At 36.6% G+C, this 18,315-nt stretch overlaps 1 protein-coding gene across 7 annotated transcripts in view; it reads right to left on the reverse strand.

Moving 5' to 3' along the window:
- Positions 1–7,913: 7,913 nt before the first annotated feature.
- nav3 (neuron navigator 3) overlaps positions 7,914–18,315 on the reverse strand; it is a 183,575-nt gene continuing 173,173 nt past the window's right edge. For all 7 annotated transcript variants that reach the window (XM_065268611.1, XM_065268612.1, XM_065268609.1 and 4 more), the window contains 10 exons: positions 18,214–18,308; positions 17,981–18,076; positions 17,702–17,870; positions 17,386–17,621; positions 14,584–14,738; positions 14,348–14,419; positions 13,964–14,160; positions 13,761–13,879; positions 13,476–13,679; positions 7,914–10,810 (listed from right to left, as the gene is read on the reverse strand). In XM_065268611.1, coding sequence (XP_065124683.1) covers positions 10,691–10,810; positions 13,476–13,679; positions 13,761–13,879; positions 13,964–14,160; positions 14,348–14,419; positions 14,584–14,738; positions 17,386–17,621; positions 17,702–17,870; positions 17,981–18,076; positions 18,214–18,308 — 1,463 coding nt within the window. In that variant the 3' untranslated portion in view covers positions 7,914–10,690. The remainder of the gene's footprint in view (positions 10,811–13,475; positions 13,680–13,760; positions 13,880–13,963; positions 14,161–14,347; positions 14,420–14,583; positions 14,739–17,385; positions 17,622–17,701; positions 17,871–17,980; positions 18,077–18,213; positions 18,309–18,315) is intronic.

The following is an 18,315-nucleotide window of genomic DNA, read 5'->3' on the forward strand; positions in this document are numbered from 1 at the left end:
CTCAGTTTGAATGGGCATGACGCCTCTGGCCCCAAGTCATTAAGACAACTTGACTTAAACTGACATGTGTGCTAATGTTGTCTAAATCTCAGGGTTAGCTCAACATAGCACATTAGCTAAAATAGTTATTGTCTCCTCTATTTTGTGCAAAAATAATAATAATAATAATAATAATAAAGAATAACATTCATACAGTACCTAACAAAGTTGTATTGCATAAAGTCAGATTAAAGAGATCTTGACCACATGTGAACACAAAGTTGACTATAAAGGTGTCGTCACACAAAGTGGCTATTTGATTTGATTTTTTTCCTCTAGTGCTGGAGTTATGAACAGTGTGACAAATTACCCATGTGACAACTTATCCCGCTCTCCCCTACATTAATCATAATGTGCTGTTATGAAACATAATCTGCAATTTATGTTGACTTGAATGTGAAACATTTTATATTAAATTCATCAATAAATACATATCACTTTTTCAAATAAAAAAGTTTTAAAAATGAAGTTGCTAACTGAAAAGCCCATTAACAGCAATAAAAACAGTTCTTTTGAGAAACTGAAAATAAATGGGATTGTCAGGCACCCACCTGATGCTGAATGCTTGACTGATTTGAGGCTGATGTAATTATTGTGGGTGTTTAAGGGCAACTCTGACACCATATAATTTTCACCAGCCGCTAAAGCTATAATTTATCTTATTAAGCCATACAAATGCACTTTTTATTATTTCTTAAAGTTTTTATTTAAAATAAATAAATATGTTTAATTGAGAAGGCGTTTTTCAGGGTTGTAAAGCTCACCGAAGTTCACTCGAACTTCTTCCAAGTCCACCTTAAAGTAAAACCTGTAAAAAATGTTGAATAAATTTGTGTTACATTTGCATGCAGAAAAGGGGTGAATATATTATTTATTTATTTTGCAAATTCACCATTTTGATTGGTAACCGCCTTCTCGCAAACCAGCAAACAGGTGTTATACTAATGGGAAAGTGTTTATTTTTGCTGAGATTTTGTGTAGTCTGTTTGAAGTAAGCAGGTAAAATGATCTCGCAAATCAAATAACCTGCTGTTCCATGTCATCATTATAGAGAGTTTTAATCTACTGACAATTCCTCGTGCCGGAGGGCACGCATCTACTGACGTCTATTGTGAATGATTCGCTGTGAGCTCGTCTTTTTTCCCAGCACTCTCAGACACAATGTTCCAGCCTCATTTCAATTACACTGCCAACTCATCCAGATCAATAATAAGCTATTATGAAATTAGACACTGATAAGCCATTTATTTATCTGACAAGCCCAAAGAGACTGAGGCCCAGGGTGATGCTAGGGAAGAAATAGAGTGTCAGTCAGTCAACCTTATGTGAAGCGTTTTACCATAAGGTCAATATGATCTAAAAATAAAATCAAACAGATCACAAGCACTGACTATATGTTATCCATTGATGGTCAAGTTCTTTTAGGGTGGCCATTCGTGCCAGTTCCGCCGGACACATCCCGAACATGTTTTCGGGTGCGTTCTCCAGAAGTCGCGTTGGTCCACTGCATACGTCATCAAGGTTTAATATTTCGGGTTCAATTTCAGAAAAGCAACCTTAAATGTCAAGGTATAAGAACTACAATGATTGTATGTCTTAAAAGAAATAAATCGTAATTTTTTAATGTATTTTAACTGAAATGTGAGAACCTCATGAGGTATGCGGTCGAGCAACGCGACTTGAACCGAAAACATGTTCGGGACGTGTCCGGCGGAACTGGCACGAATGGCCACCCAAGTTGGTTTGCATTAGGCTTAATAGGCTGCATTTGCTGTAATGTTTGAAAGCCAGGTAAGTCTCAATCTAATGATGAGATTAGGAGCATCAACGTTTGATTTCACATTGATTCAATCTTTGACATGGCCTCACTCAGCTTTTACAACAAGAGTAACCTTCCTGACATTTTGCCTCTGTATATTTGCATTTTTGGTGCTGTCTCAGCCATTTTCTGTGATTTGCATCACGCCTATATGTTTTCATTGGCTGAGGTTGCAAACCTACTAGACAAAGGTTGCCTTAAGCTCACCATAACAAAAATGTGATAATAGTGGAGAGTGTTTTTGTAGACACCAACACACACTTGTGGGGATCACGATTAAGTTGAATTATTTTGTATTTGTTATTTTTGGAAAAACCTACATAGTGCACCTTTTAATATATTGACATTATTTAGGGATTTTCACTATGCTATATGTGTTGAATAAATTTTTGTTTTTATTTCATTTTTGTGACCCCTAGAGGGTCCTTTATGATATTGCAGGAGCTCTCCGATTATCGTTTGATGTCAAAATATTTTTTTGTGAAAAGCGAAATTAGGCATCAGGCAGAAATGCAGTAATAAGTAGGGCTGCATAACGATTAATCGCAACTAAGCGTTGCAGAGTTAAAGTTTTTGTTTACATCATATATGTGTGTGTGCGGTGTTTAATAATTCTATTTATATAAATACACACACATGCATGTATATTTTTAAGAAAAAATAGATGTAAATATTTAGTATAAATTTTTATATAATATAAATTGTATAAAAATGTATTTACACATGTACATATTTCTTAAATATATATACATGGATGTGTGTGTTTTATATATACATAATTGTTATACACAATACACACACATATGAGATGTAAACAAAAACTTTTTTTCTGCAAACGATATATTCATAACTCTATATCCTAGTATAAATCTTTAAAAATTTTGACAAACTACATATCACTGAAAAGCTCTAAGAAAGTAGTTTTCATATTTCAAAGCATTTTAGCATTACTAATAATGCAGTGAGAGTAATTTAATAATTTGTGACAAGAGTATGCAGCAAACCATTGACACCTAGTGGCCTTTGTTGGTAAAACGACTAAAAGAGTGACACAAACCACATTTTTTGTGATTTAAACTTGAAATTTCGATCACAACTACTTGGGACTTATAGCTTCATGTTTAAATTATTATTTTTATGAAATTTATATATATTGCATTTTTGTTAATTATTAAAATAAATTTAAACTGCTATAAAACATTCTGTTTAATATTTTCACCTCCAGACACTTCAGTGAAAAACCTTAAATTGTCTTCTTTAAAACAAGACCAAGATAGGCTTCAAAAAATTATAGTTATATTCATTTGAAGGAAATCAACTTGCAAATCAACTTTTCACCCCCCCCACTCAAAAGGGTGGTGTGACAGTAAAGAGGTTAAATCAACTTGGTTTTGCAAGTCAATTGAACTGTCTATTTTAAGTTTTGACTTGTGATAAGTTGACAATGTATAAAACAAATCGAAATTGTTTAACTTAATTCCTTAATATGTTTATTCAATATCACTTTTTACCGTGTATGAATAATTGAGATGTGCTCTGATTTTCTTCCCAGTCTGGTATTGAGGTTGTCCTGCCCTATAAGAGGTGTCTGGCAGTTGTCCTAGCATACTTATCTGATGGCACTGGGCATTTGTTTGTTAGCCCACCAAAATTACAATCTAGCAAACCTGTCTTTACTATGGTTGTTGATCATGTTTACACCTAAACATACATCCCACATTATATTCAAAATATAAATATGATGTTTTTTTACTTTGTTTTATTTCCTGTGCAGTTTACTTGACTGATGGACCACCAGATCCAGTTAATCCATCTTTACCAGTGAGTATGCATCACTTTACATTTTATAATAACCATGTGTACAAATTTTAAGTAAGTAAAAAGTAAAGTAAATGTTTTTGATTTATTAATTTGTCTTTTTTTAAGATGAGGGCATTCATTGATTTAAAAAAAAATAATATGTACAAATGTTAGGAATGTGTGAGGTGGTGATAGCCTAGTGGTTAGTGCTTGTAGCACAGGAGCTCACTCTCAGACCTCAGTTCAAATCTGTCCTCTTGCGGACCATTTACTGCCACAAGCGAAGGACAAAAGCCGCTAACAGAGGCACATCCAGCTTCATTTTAGTCTACTGCAGCAGCGATGCTCAAGAAAACATGGACAAAACTTTATAATTTGCACGGCGCGAGTGGCGTATGCTCAAGGCAATAGGGAATGTTAAAGTACGTCACTGCAGTGTTGCATTATGGAACATGGGCGCCATGTTTAGAGGCACCGCCGACCGCTATGCTATTTAATTGTTGGTGTGTTAAGCTAAAACTAGGTAAACTTGAAGAAGAACCGAAGAAATTGAGGAGTTTGAAAGAAAAAGAGAAGGGACCCTATCGGGAGAAACTAAGTGCTACTGCCAAAAAACTTTATTTGGACAAATAAACAACATAGATCCATATGATTTAGCAGCCCATGACTGGATTACGGATCCAGACGCACTACCTTCGCTCACATAGCCTATCTGTTATTATTACCTTGTTTTTGGATTGAGTGCATACACTTTGCAGGAGTTAAGGAGCTATAAATCCCTTCAAGCTCATAGTAAGATGACATTCTTCTTTCGGAGTCTTATGACGGTTGGCAAACCAGCTAAAAGAAATATGCCATTTACTTACAATGTATTAATACCTAAGTATCTTAATGATTCTATAAAAAAATATCCGTTGTATTCTGTGCAATAAATCAACACATGTTCATAAGATGGCTCTTCTGTTCTTGGCCAAGTTATTAAAACAAACAAAATGCTAAATATTTAGCTAGCGTTATGTCATTTTAAAGAGTCACAAGCAGTGGGTTTGAGCAGTTGCATTTAATAAAAAATATTTGTTATAATCGTCAAAATTGTCTAAAGATTTATTTTTTATAACTCATGTGGTGAGGTTGATCAGAAATGAAATCAATTTAAGTGGTTCTGCTTTTATTAATCACAAATTACTGAATGACTGAAACTGCAGCAAACACACTCTCGCTGATGCAGGAATTTTTTTTGAAAAGTAAAAGTTTTTCTCCTGATTGCGGCAGACAAACCACGCGTTCCGGGGTCTTTTCGTCAGCTTCTCCACCGGCTTCCCCCAAATAAAAGCTGAAAAAACGTATTCCGTTGTTCAGTTTCCTCCCTGAACGATCGTGTGACCTGCTGTGGCAGTTCTTGATCGAGCAGTAATGACCAAACATATCGAAGTTTATTAAAAACAACCTCCAACACACTAACTCAAATACAGTGGGATAGGAGGCGATCCTGCAAATATGGCGGATTACTCATAATGCCACACGGCGTGACGTCAAATCCACATTCCCTATTCACCTTATTTTCCACGACAACAAGGGTGGCGCCATTGCGCTCATTTTGTCAACGTACTTCCGGCTGCATAAGATGAGCAGCTGAGGCAGTGGCTGAAGGCGACGCGTTAAACTTAAAAAGCTTACTCAAGCGCCTTTATGTTGGTTTCTTACCAATTTTAACGAACGGGAAGCCGACTGAGGAACACCCTAATCCCAGCTAATGGTTCGACTACGATGTTCCAGTAACTTTAAACCACGCTGGGTGTTGAAAAGGTGGTCAGTTTCAGGTAAGCTATCTTAGCTAAATGTGCTCTTTCGCCTAACGTTAGATTTTTGATGTCCGTTCTACGAATAAACTTAAGATCAGTAACGTTAGTTTATAAAATGCAATTATTTTGAATGATTTTAATTGCCCACCTATATTTTTATATTTAAGATAAGACAACAATATATTATAGTACATTACATTCTTACAGTAGCTCACGTGATTCATACAAGTTACCGAGATTTCAGATGCTAGAAGGTCAGTTCATTTCTCATTCAGATATTGATGATAATGACATATTAAACGACATATTATTTAACACTGAAGTTAGAGGTTGTGTGTATAATGTTACTGTCTCTTTTTAATGCATCTCTCTCTCACACACACTGTTCTGTTTAAGTATGGTTGTCATTTATAAATTAATTCTCATGATGCAAGTTTATTTTAAATACTAACATAAAATGTTTATGGTTATATTATTTTCACAGATGCATTGATGTTTAGTGATGCAATGGACAACTGTGAGGATGATACAATCAACATGTTCCTAAACTGTGAGGCAGAAACACAATGGGAGGATCAATCCATCTCTGAACACAACTACACTTTAAAATCACAACTCAACCTGAAGCAACCTACATCTGATATGGGAAAACAAAATTGCGGTTTCCCGGACAGGGCTTATGCTGGTCCCAGGCTAAAATGCTTATTTGAGCTACAATAATTTAAAAACACCTTGTACTGACACACCTCAACATATATGAGTGCCATTGTTTTGTCACAAGATTTGACAAGATTTGGTTTGTTTGTAAAAACTAAAATGTCCTAATATAATTAAGGCCTAGTCCTGTAAACCCTGTCTGAGAAACTGCTTCTGCTTCATGTGTTGAGCTGTCACAAGAGTACATATCTCTGCTGAGAAACAACCATCTTTGTCAGCTTTACACAGGGTTGATATTGCATGCATTACATTCAGTCGCTAAGCACGTCACCAGTACATACACCAACAGCTTCCAGATAAACACTTGGGATCAGCTCCTGATGACTCTGATAAAGCTGCGTCTTAATTCATTGCAGGGTGGTCTTGCTGAAAAGTTAGTTGTTCCTTAGTCCATAGTTATTTTTATAAACCTTTACAATGTGACCTGATGTTACCTGTTGTAAAGTTACATTAAACCTTCATACAGTATGTGATCAGATGTCATGCAGTGATATTAAACATTTACAATGTGATCTGTTGTGCATTTATATTAAACCTTTACAATGTGATCAGATATTACCTGCCATGCAGTTATATTAAACATTTACAATGTGATCAGATGTTGTGCAGTTATATTAAACATTTACAATGTGATCAGATGTTACCTGCCATGCAGTTATATTAAACATTTACAATGTGATCAGATATTGTGCAGTTATATTAAATCTTTACAATGTGATCAAATGTTACCTGTCATGCAGTTATATAAAACCTTTACAATGTGATCAGATGTTACCTGTCATGCAGTTATATAAACCTTTACAGTGTGATCAGATATTATCTGTAAGGAATTTCTTAAACCATATGTGAGCTTTGTAGATTCCACTTAAAATGATTTAAGTCTCCTGATTTGAAGGAATAAGTGTTGGCAAGTTTGCAAATGAATTCTATCATGGTACATTACCACATAAAAACGAAATAGTTATTGGACTGGCTAAGGTGCACATTTGGTTTAAAAAAGACGAAATCACTGTGTAAATATTGGTAGGCATAAGTACTTAAATAATTTTCAATGCTGCTCCTTCTGACAGGACGAGGTAATTAAATATGCCAGGTTACTTGCCGCGACTGCTTCATATCGTCTAACCACGAGACGATTAATGGGACTTTATAAGACCATCCGAGCGTTGTATGAAGTTTTCTCTGTGCTCCTAATTTAAAACATTTACAGCAGTTGCGATATTTGTCATTTCGCTAAAGTTAAAGTGAAATACAAACAATCTTCTAACCACCAAACTAACCACCGAATGCACTGTGCCATATTAGCAGCGGAAGTCGGTTGACAAAATGCGGAAGAGCGAAGAATTGAAAAGGGGCGTGGCGGAATAAGGTGAATACATCTAATATGACAGTTTAAAACTGCTGCCGACCTGTCAACTTGACCAGCAGTAATACTGTAAAACCTAATGTGTCATTTAATGTAAAAAATTGTGAATTGGCTCATTTATTTCATTCAGTTCCATAGAAACTTCAGAGTGCTGCAATACGTTTCACAACCATAAGAGGGCACAATGAGGTTCACAAATAAATTATTTATTGGTTAAACTGAATTGAATTTAAGGGTAATAACAGACAAAATGGCATACGTAATAGTTTAAAACACTTTTTCATCATTTATCTTTTAGTATATATATATATATATATATATATATATATATATATATATATATGTACAAAAAATGAATCCACACTCAACGTCAGGTGACACCAAATACTATTTATTAGGGCTTTACAAAGACTACAAAATCCCCCAGATGATTTAAATTGTGGTCTCTTTCTATTTACATGATATGTTACTTACAAATGTACAAAATATAAAACATCTACCAACAAATGTTCCACCTGAAAGAAACATTTTCAAAGTAGTTTAACGTTATGCACTCACCAAGAGATGTGTTTGCCATAACAAGGTCAATAAAAAAAAACAAAAATGGGGAAAATATGATGTACCAAGGACAATCACTATTTGTGTTTGTTTCAAGGTTAGGGCACAGGCACAGAGTTTGAAGTTATACATGTAGCACGGTAGCACCATTGTCGTGCTGAGGAATTACTTTTCTGAATCAACAGAAAGATTGATGGAAAAAACAACAAAGCTGTGTTAAACTACAGTGGCAGTAAAATGTTACTTTAAGTAATATGGTGGTCAGTTTGAGTCAAAAGGTGCGGTTGGACGTTACCTTATGTAAAAACAAAGCTTTCAACTATAGCACCTTGTACGGTATGTTATAAACTGTACCTTCTGACTGATGTATAATCAATTCAAGAGAGATTGAGTTACTGTAAACATGTGCAAAATATTCAAATATTCTTAAACAAAAGTCCTTCACAGTAAAATGGGTAAACATTTCTTTTTTGTTGTGAAATCAGAAGTAATTTACAGTATTTTGACATTTAAGCAACACTTAAAATAAATAATATGAATTTCATTGCACTACATGCTATCAAATCAAGTGGCATCCACAAATCAGCATTTCAGCGATTGTTTTTAACTGGTCTTAGGTTATTTTTAAGGACTCGATTAAGCATTGTTTTAAGTTTACCTAGGCTTGTAGCAGAATAATCACATTTGAACATATTAAATCAACAAGTTTCCAAATAGCGTCATTTTTGTTTTATTTTAAACAGTATCTATCTAGATTTTTGTGAAATTTGCCACTAACTTTGATGTTTTGTTATTGAAGTGCAATGAAGTGTGGCCCAAATGTCCAGATACATTTGTGACCCAGGACCACAAAATCAGTCATAAGGGTCTTTTTATTTTATTTTTATTGAGATTTATACATCATCTGAACGTTGAATAAATAAGCTTTCCATTGATGTGTGGTTTGTTAGTATATGACAATATTTGGCCTTGATACGACTATTTGAAAATCTGGAATCTAAGGGGTTTAAAAAAATAAAACCATTGAGAAAATAACATTTAAAGTTGCCCAAATGAAGTCCTTATAAACACATATTTTACATACTTTTTTTTACATATTTATGGTAGGAAACAAAATATAATAATTTTGATCCATACAAACTAATTGTTAAAAATATACCCATGCTACTTATGACTGGTTTTGTGGTCCGGGGTCACATCTGTGGCCACTGTATTTAGAAATTGCAGGATAGGAGTTGTCGAAGTGAAATGAAAATGACCTACGGTTTGGATTTTCGATAGATAAAACATTGAAGAGTGATTTTGCGCTCTTGAACAGTAATTTGACAATAAGATTTTTTGAAATTGAAAAACACTTCACCTCTTACTGTACAGTCTTTAATAACCAGATACAAGACATACAAAGGTCGGACGGGTTGCTGGTTGCTTTTTTCGTTGTAAATCACAAGAGGCGCAATGCTAGACTAGAGCAGAGGAAACGAAATACCGACTGGATCGAGTGCATCTTTAAAAGGCTGTGCAAGACTTGGATATTTACAATCACCTTTTCAACTGTGCAAAACCCACATAGCAAAAAAAAAGGATGAGTAAAATTCGACCACACAACAGCTGCTGCACTGGAGAAAAAAATCGACAGTCTCCGCGTGCACACGCACATATAGCGAAGTAAAAACGGCATGCTAGCGAAGCGACGGGTCGGGTTTGTGCTCTCAATTCGAGTGAATCCCAGCTCAACTGGGATTACATAAAGTTATCATATCTTTTTTATCCTTTATACATTTGGACCGTTTATAATGGCGTTTTACAATTGCACACTAATTGTAACAAAAATAAAATATGTGGACGTGGCATTCATAGGAAAATGTTGGTGTACCAACAAAGTGGCACCACATTTACACGTTTTCAGAGCTCAGCACATTTAAGGCAGCAAGAAAGCACCATTTTCTGGCCTTTTCGACTTGACAACGCTGGTATGCTCTCCTATCTCAAGATGTACCTGCAAAGAGAAGGTACTGCACAAGCAGCCACGGGTTCGAACGAAAGACTACGCTGCAGGAGTGCTATAGGTCACTACACGCTCGGCAGTGAATCGAACGGTGGAGATCTGCAAATCAGCGTATGACTTCACAGTAGCGGTAATGACACGACGCACCTTTGTGCTTGTCGGTTAGAGGCGTTTCATGAGTGGCGCTGGCGAGATGACTGTAAACCAGACTTGGTTTTGGCACCACTGCAGCACCGAGGTTAACCGAGGTCAGAATTCAGAATGTTGCCCTTAAAGTTTTTGCACCTCAGTGGATTTAAAACACCTGCCTCTGTAAACATTTAAAATGGGTCACACCTACAGAACCCGACAGATTTAAATTCCAGTTGTTTAGTTAATAGTTATGTAAGAAGCACACACGCACATCAGTGGTTTGTGTGTGCCACCAGCACCTTTCCATCTCATTTGCATCCTGGACGCTGCATCATTTTACCCCTAGAGGTGTGAAATCTCCTAGCAGGATTTTCTCATAAGCACCGGTCCTGTGGACCCCTTGCTCTGTTTTTAAACCAATCAGAAGAATTCCTTCTCTGATGGGGCGGGGCTTAGAGGGCAGACTCCAGTGAGGAGTCCAGCAGGTCGTCGTGGTGACTGGCACTGTCGCTGTCGCAGCTTTGGGCGCTGGAGTAGTTAGCAGCTTCCTGTAGCCTCATTAGCATATTCATCTGATGAACAGAAGAAATAGAAGTTAATATGACTATAGACGCTTATTTATAGTGTGTAATTTTACCATATTTTACCATATTCTCAAAAGTAAACTCTCAACATTTGCACAATTGTCTACTTCCCTACTACACTACAAAAAAATATAAGTATAATCAACACAATTCATTTCAATTAGCATTTTTAGCCTGACTAGTGATGAGTTGTTGTAACTTATAAAATAAAGTTGAAATGAATTTAACTTTATTTTACAAGTAACAGCAACTCATCACTAGTCAAGATAAAAAAATCAAATCCTAGTTGAATACACTTAAAATTTAAGAGCGAAAAAAATCATAATAAAGTCGGCAAAAAGCATTCGGGAGGCGAGTAGTATGTCCGAATTCATAGTATTTAAAAAACAGTAGGCTGACCTACTACTTCCTGCAAGATAGGCGTCGAATGCACACTTTACTATCTTTACTACATGAGCACCCGGATAGGAGTCACCCAACAAAGAAGGAGAGGCGTCATATTCAAAAATGTCTGAAAGTGGTGACGTGGTGATGTTGTTCTTTGTGGTTAAATTGCGCTTGGTTAACATCATCCGAGTTAACGGCACACTTGTTATAACAACGTATGTCACATGATTTATCAACGTGGCGGATGTAGTACGTGTGAATTTCATTCACACTACCCATTTTCATACTTTATTTATGTATGCGATTTCAAACGCGGTGTTGGTCTTAAAGGCGGAGTGCAAGATTTCTGAAAAACGCTTTAGAAAAGAGAGTCAGGCCGAGTACCAAACACACTTGTAGCCAATCAGCAGTAAGGGGCGTGTCTACTAAACAACATTGTTGCCTGCACTGTCAGAAAAAAAGGTACAACGTTGTTCCTTTTATCTGTCACTGGGGTGGTACCCTAAAAGGTACCTTTTTGTACATGTAAAGGAATAGTCTACCCTTTTGGCATATTAAACTATGTTATTACCTCAACTTAGACAAATTAATACATATCTATCTTTTTTCAATTCGTGCACTGTACAGCGCGTCATGAATGTGTTAGCATTTAGCCTAGCCCCATTCATTCCTATGGTACCAAACTGGGAAGCCACCAAACACTTCCATGTTTTCCCTATTTAAAGACTTTGGTACCATAGGAATGAATGGGGCTAGGCTAAATGCTAACACATTCATAAAGCACTGTAAAGTGCACGCATTGAAAAAAGATAGGCATGTATTAATTCGTCTAGGTTGAGGTAATAACATTAATATGGCAAAAGGGTAGACTATTCCTTTAAGGGTATAAAACACATTGAAATGTTGTACCTTATGGGGTATAATATTATAACCTAAGGACCAATTGTGTACCTTAAGGAACAATTTTGTACAAGTTCAATTTTAGGGGTACAAAACAGTTAACTGTACCTTTAGAGGTACAAAATAGATCCTTAAGGAACAGTAATGTACCCCAAAAGGTACAACATTGATTTAAAGGTACAAAACGCTACCTTAGGGTACCACCCCAGCAACAGAAAAGGTACAGTTTTGGACCTTTTTCTGACAGTGAAAAAAGGTCTATCAAAAGAAGGTCCAGATTCTATTGGGATAAGGGCGTGTTAATTTAGGTGTTTTCAAATGTCAACATTGGCTTTCAGAGATCATGCACCCCACCTTTAAACAAAAAATACATGCAACTATATATACACATTACTACTTAGTGATATTTACAAACATACAGGCACAATGCTCAAGAATAGTTAGTTTACAAATTCAATGCAGCAGTATATATATTAACAATTAAACAAACTGGATCAAACACAAAAGAAGGAAATATGTAACTCACAAAGACATAATGATGGGGGAAACACAACAACATTCAACACACTTCATCTATAACCACAACCAGCTATCAGACCGAACTATATAAAACTATTCACTGATACAAAAAAAAACAACAGCAGACCTTATAATCTCTGAACGTCTGTTCTCAGAAAAGCAGAAATGAGAGACAGCAAGATGAGACAGCGCAAAACATCTGTTTAAAAGCCATGTGCCATGAATAATAATCTCAGGGTGCCTAAAATATTATTATGGGTAATAAATAGATATATTTTAAAAACTATACAAAGGCCACTCGCACCCAAACAGCTACACAACCTGTTTATCACCAAACGACAGACATGTCAATCCACCAAATGTAGTATTTCTATAGTTTCTTACATTACAAAACTAAGTTTTGCATATGTATGAATTACTAAAATGTAAACTTTTTAGTGATAGTGTTACCAAATTTTTCAATGTCTGTGCAAGTGGTGCCACCTAGAGGAATCTTATGTAACTTGCACATAAATGCACATAATAACAAAAACTTATATGTGCTGGGGAGGTTATTTCTACTTTGTTTTTATTCAGTCTCTATTCATCATTCATGTATGAATATGCGAAGAATTTTGTCATTGTCATTTTTTTTGGGTTTCCAAATTTCAAATAATAAGGTGTAGATGTGAACCCCCCCCATCCCCCTGTTAACCTTAAATACAATATAAAATTTTCCCTCCTAAATAAATTGCCCATGTTTCACCTTGCTGCTCTTGGGCAGAATCTAGTCTATTCTTGATTCTGGAAAGAGTTCATAAATGTCATTTAATACGTATATGTGCACAATGCGCTAGGTGATCCTTACCAGGGGGTCTCCCTCTGTGTCGCTCTGAGATACTTGTTTAGAGGTGGCACCATCTTTGGAGGAGCTGTAACCGTCGTAGCCCACATCCTCTGGCCTCAGCTGCAGAAGTGATTGGCCTTCGTGCTGCAAGGAGGCGGAGCTCCAGGGATAGGTGTCAATCACCCATTTGGATGGGTCTTCCCATGCCGCCCTCTTACCATACAGCTGAAGTGATAAGATATTAGCACTGTTTAGTACTGATATTATAGAAATAGTTTCAATAATGCATGATGATTGTATGCGTACCTGTAGCCCTTCTCGTACTGCTTCCAGTAGGTATGGCACCAGAGAGTAGTTCCACAGATCAGTAAACCATACGCGTGAACCATCCGCATCCATCGGACAAGACAGGAACAGTCGAGGACCTAGAAGTGACATGATAAAATATCTCACCGTATTGAATGTGTTAACTGGCTCGTATGCGTTTAAAAAAAGTCTTCAGTCATTACCGATGGTGACATCTGAGGAGCTGTGAGCCTCTAGAAAGGTATTGAGGTGTTGCCAGGTTTTAGGGATCCAGTCGATGATTTTGATGAGGTCGTTGCTACGCATGTTCTTATCAATCTCAGTCTCAATCAGTTTTCTTCTGAGGAAACGGCCCAGGAAGCCCTTCACCGGCTCAGTGTGATTGGCACACAGCACCCACCTGAAGGGTAACAATCTGATATTATACTGGGAAAAGGACTGATATTGAAACGTTTGTGTATGCATGGAATTGTAAAATATGATCGCTTGTGTCCACCTTGTGGTGAGAAGGTATAATAACAATTACTGAATTACATTTATCTCGTTTACAACCATTATGGGATGTGCAAACTATTTAAAAGCACTACCTGAAGTTGTGATGCAACTCCAGATTTGGAGATGAGGAAACACCCTGATTCATAGTTCCTATGACATATGGGCTGTGAGAGAGAAAGAGAGAGAGAGAGAGAGAGATTCATATGTAATTACATGTCAATGATTTTTATTTTATTATTATTATTATATATATTATTATACAGGCATCTTATTAGGAAGATATAAGAAGTGTCATTCTCAAATTATATATAATAATTGTAATGTTCACCATTTGTGGTATTTGCAATTGAGGAATCCATTGAAAATATCGCTTAGGGAGCCAATGTGATGAAGGTTATCCAGGATGACGACAGTGGGCAGCTCAGTCTCACTCTCCTCCGTGTTACACTGCTCGGCCAGACTAGAGAGGTACTGTCGAAGATCCTGATTTTAACAAACACAAAACGTTACGCATGGAAACAGTAACACATAAGTTATAGTTATTCTGTCATTTTATTTTGAAGTATCACATAAGAAAGGAGTAATGGACTTTTATTCGCAAAAAAGTTTTTACGCTCGCTTGAGGTGTTTTTTGACTTATAATAAAGAGAGATGGAAAAGCATTTACCAAATAAATTATGATGTAGTGAATGTTAAACACGCGTGACTGATGGTCTAGCTGTATCAGCTGACATTCTCTTTCCCATACTGTACTGTATGGGGCTCGATGTCATTGCGATGCCCTTGTTGCTATCAGTAATTCTCCTTTTCTATTTCTGTGCACAGCATTCAGTTTGGCAATTTTGAAAAGATTCGCTTCATGTTTGGATGGAAACCCAGATTATGGTCACAAGTCATAACCAATAGAGTTCAATGGTAACAATGAGTATAGTTGGCTAAAGAAAGCCCAGACTGACAAACAAACAGACCGGTTTGGTTAACTTTGAAGAAAATCAGGTGTCTGGGAAAACAATCAGTTAAATGGAGTAAACTGAGAATCCAAATTTATCTGTTTAGTAACCTTTGACACCTTGGATTGGGATTTCATTTAGGACACTGAACTTAACTAAATAGTGCGGTTGGCGTTAAGTTAATGCTTCAATTCGTGTTGTAATTACTGTAATTATGGGATGACAAATCTGAGATTCTACTCTGAGCTTTTCATAACCTCAGACACTTAAAATTATTCGTTTCTATGGCAACACCAAAGCGAATCTACATGCAGCTTTGTGATGACAGTCAAATATTTAATCACTTCATTCATTTGTTCTTGCAAAATGCTTCAGGACAAAGAAAGTGCAACACGTGGCAGTGTTTAAAGGGCACATATTATGTAAAAAATATGTTTGGACATAAATGTGTGTTGCTAGTGTGTGAACACAACAACCTTACAATGAAGAAAATTCTATTTTTTAACCCCTATTAAAGATGCTCTAAGACCATAAACCATTTTTTTTGTTACATCTCCTCTCTATCTGCTTGCTGCCTGTCCGCTGATCAAACTGTAAAAAATGCGATCTCTGTAGACAGCCCAGGCTCCACAAACTGCAATAAAAACACAGTGGCCAAACCTACCACCAGAAACCATAACAAAGTGTTCCATACAATATACGACAAGAAGGATTTGGGGGTGAGGGTTGGGCGCGTTCGTGAAAGCACGGAAGGGAGGGGGAGGAGTTAGCTACGCTCAGTTTGTTTGAAAACAGTTCAAACATCAACAAAAAGTGATGTCACACAGATTCGCTTAGAACGCTTTTAAGCCAAAGCAGTCTCATGCTGTTTTGATTCTCTTGTTAATGTGACATCACACAAACAAAGCCCCGATCATGGCCACTGACTGACTGGTTTGATTTTACAAAAAAAATTTTTTTAATGTGTTTGTTTGCACATTGTAGCGCTAATGCAGCTATAGATACTATTGGTTTAGACTGTATTTACAGGAATCAGATTTTAACTAGGGACGCATCGAAAGAAAATTCTTGGCCGAAAAACTGAAAAAGAGGAAACCAAGGCCGAAAACTGAAAAACCTAAAGATATTATGTCAATTATTAGTATCATTGCATTTATGGCTTAAACTGTGTACTAACTTTACTAAAATCAAGGCATTGCAATTGCATAAATTGATATTAAAGTTTCAAAGAATAAATCAATCACAAATTACGCAAATATTTATTTTGCACATTGCAACAATGCACAGTATAAAATAAAATTCTAATTAAAATGTTTAACTTGACCCCACTCATGTGTAGGGGAGAACCGGGGCGAAAGTAACGCAGGACGAAAGTAACAAACATTTTCTAATAATATTTATTTAAATTGTAAAATATTTAAAAAAAAATTTTTTTTATATTTCTCAAATTTTATGCACAGATATGTAAGAGAATAATGACAGCGTTTTTCACAATGTACTGTTTAAAAAATTAAGTCAGAGAGATGTTGGTTTGCCGGTTGTTATGTAACAGCTGTGAATGATTACAACGCGCTTAAGCAGCCACGTCATGGGATAATAAGTGAACAGTGTCCCAATGTCAAGTGAGCTAGAGTCCTTATCAGTGCCCGAACCTGCATACACAATATACTGATTCACGGGAGCTAGGGAACGAATTGAGACACAGGGATACTTAAATACGTCCACACCACAGACATGTTGCCTCAGACAAGCACGGTCTGGTCGTGATTTCTGTTTGCGTCATCACAACATTTCAGCCGTATTGTTTCGGTGATAAAAGTCTTTTGGTAGCCGAATATTCAGTGTGTCCCTCACTGTTTGTTAATAAGGGAGTGAGAAGCTGTAGCATTTGTATTTAAAGGTACACGCATGAAAACGCTTTTTTGCTCCCACCCAAATAGGGGCATTTTAGATATGCTATCGTATAACAAATGATCTGTGGGGTATTTTGAACTAAAACTTCACAGACACATTTATTTGCACACCTGAGACTTATATAACATCTTGTAAAAATCCTGGTATTATTTAACGGTCAAGTCAACTTTCATTAAATTTGTAATTTCATGTACTTTGAAGTTGTTAACAGATGTGTAATTATGACAAAATGTTAACATGACAGATACTTCCGGAAACATCAGTACCTTGCTGGATTTTTGGTCCACGTTAAAGCTGGCCAGGTTTGTGTCGGTCACCTCTCTTCCAGTCTTTGAGATGATGTAGTGAGCTAGTTTAGTGGCTAGGTAAGATTTGCCAGTTCCACTCGGGCCGGAGAGGATGATTCTGCGGTGCTCCATCAGTAGATTTAAGTAACGCTGAATGATGGGTTTAGGGATCAGTGTGTCGAATACCAGGTCATCAATACTGCCCTCCTTCACACCTACATAAAAAGAAAAGCATTTACTTATTTGAGGATTTTTGCTCTTGACAGAGCTACAAAAACCTATTTAGATTTCTCACCTTTGAGGCTAACTTTGATGACGTTGTTATCGCCCACCAGGTATCCACAAGGCAACAGTTCGGGCACCTCAGAGACGTGAGATCGGACCACCTCCCCCATCCTGTAGCACACTATACTATCCGAATTTAAGCCCAAGCTGGTCAATGGGTCGACACGGAACACATACTCCTAAAGACAAGCAAAATGTAACATTAAGATACGTATACTGACACATATGTGGTCCTGAAATCTTGTAGTTGGAATGTAAATATTCATTTGCAATCACTATGAACCAGTACCTTAAATAGTCGTCGTATTACGCCATCCAACACATCCCACTTGGTCTTCCCACTGACGCCGATAGAGCCGATCAGATATTCTTTCTTCTGCAAGGCCTTAGATGAATAGAAACATATTTAGTATTACATTACGCGTTTATTATGCAGTTGTTCACCCTATGTACATCTACAGAAAGTGCAGTGCCAAATCATAGCTACATATAAAAATAGTTTTTGAATAGATTGGCAATCACCTTGGTCTTGTTGGAGTCACTGATGATGGTCACCACTATACGAACACTTCTCCCCTCTTTGCGTAGGTTCCCCTCGTAGCCATCATCCAATAGATCTGCACA

Source organism: Paramisgurnus dabryanus, chromosome 1 (genome assembly GCF_030506205.2).
Source record: "Paramisgurnus dabryanus chromosome 1, PD_genome_1.1, whole genome shotgun sequence".
Classification (NCBI taxonomy): Eukaryota; Metazoa; Chordata; class Actinopteri; order Cypriniformes; family Cobitidae; genus Paramisgurnus; species Paramisgurnus dabryanus.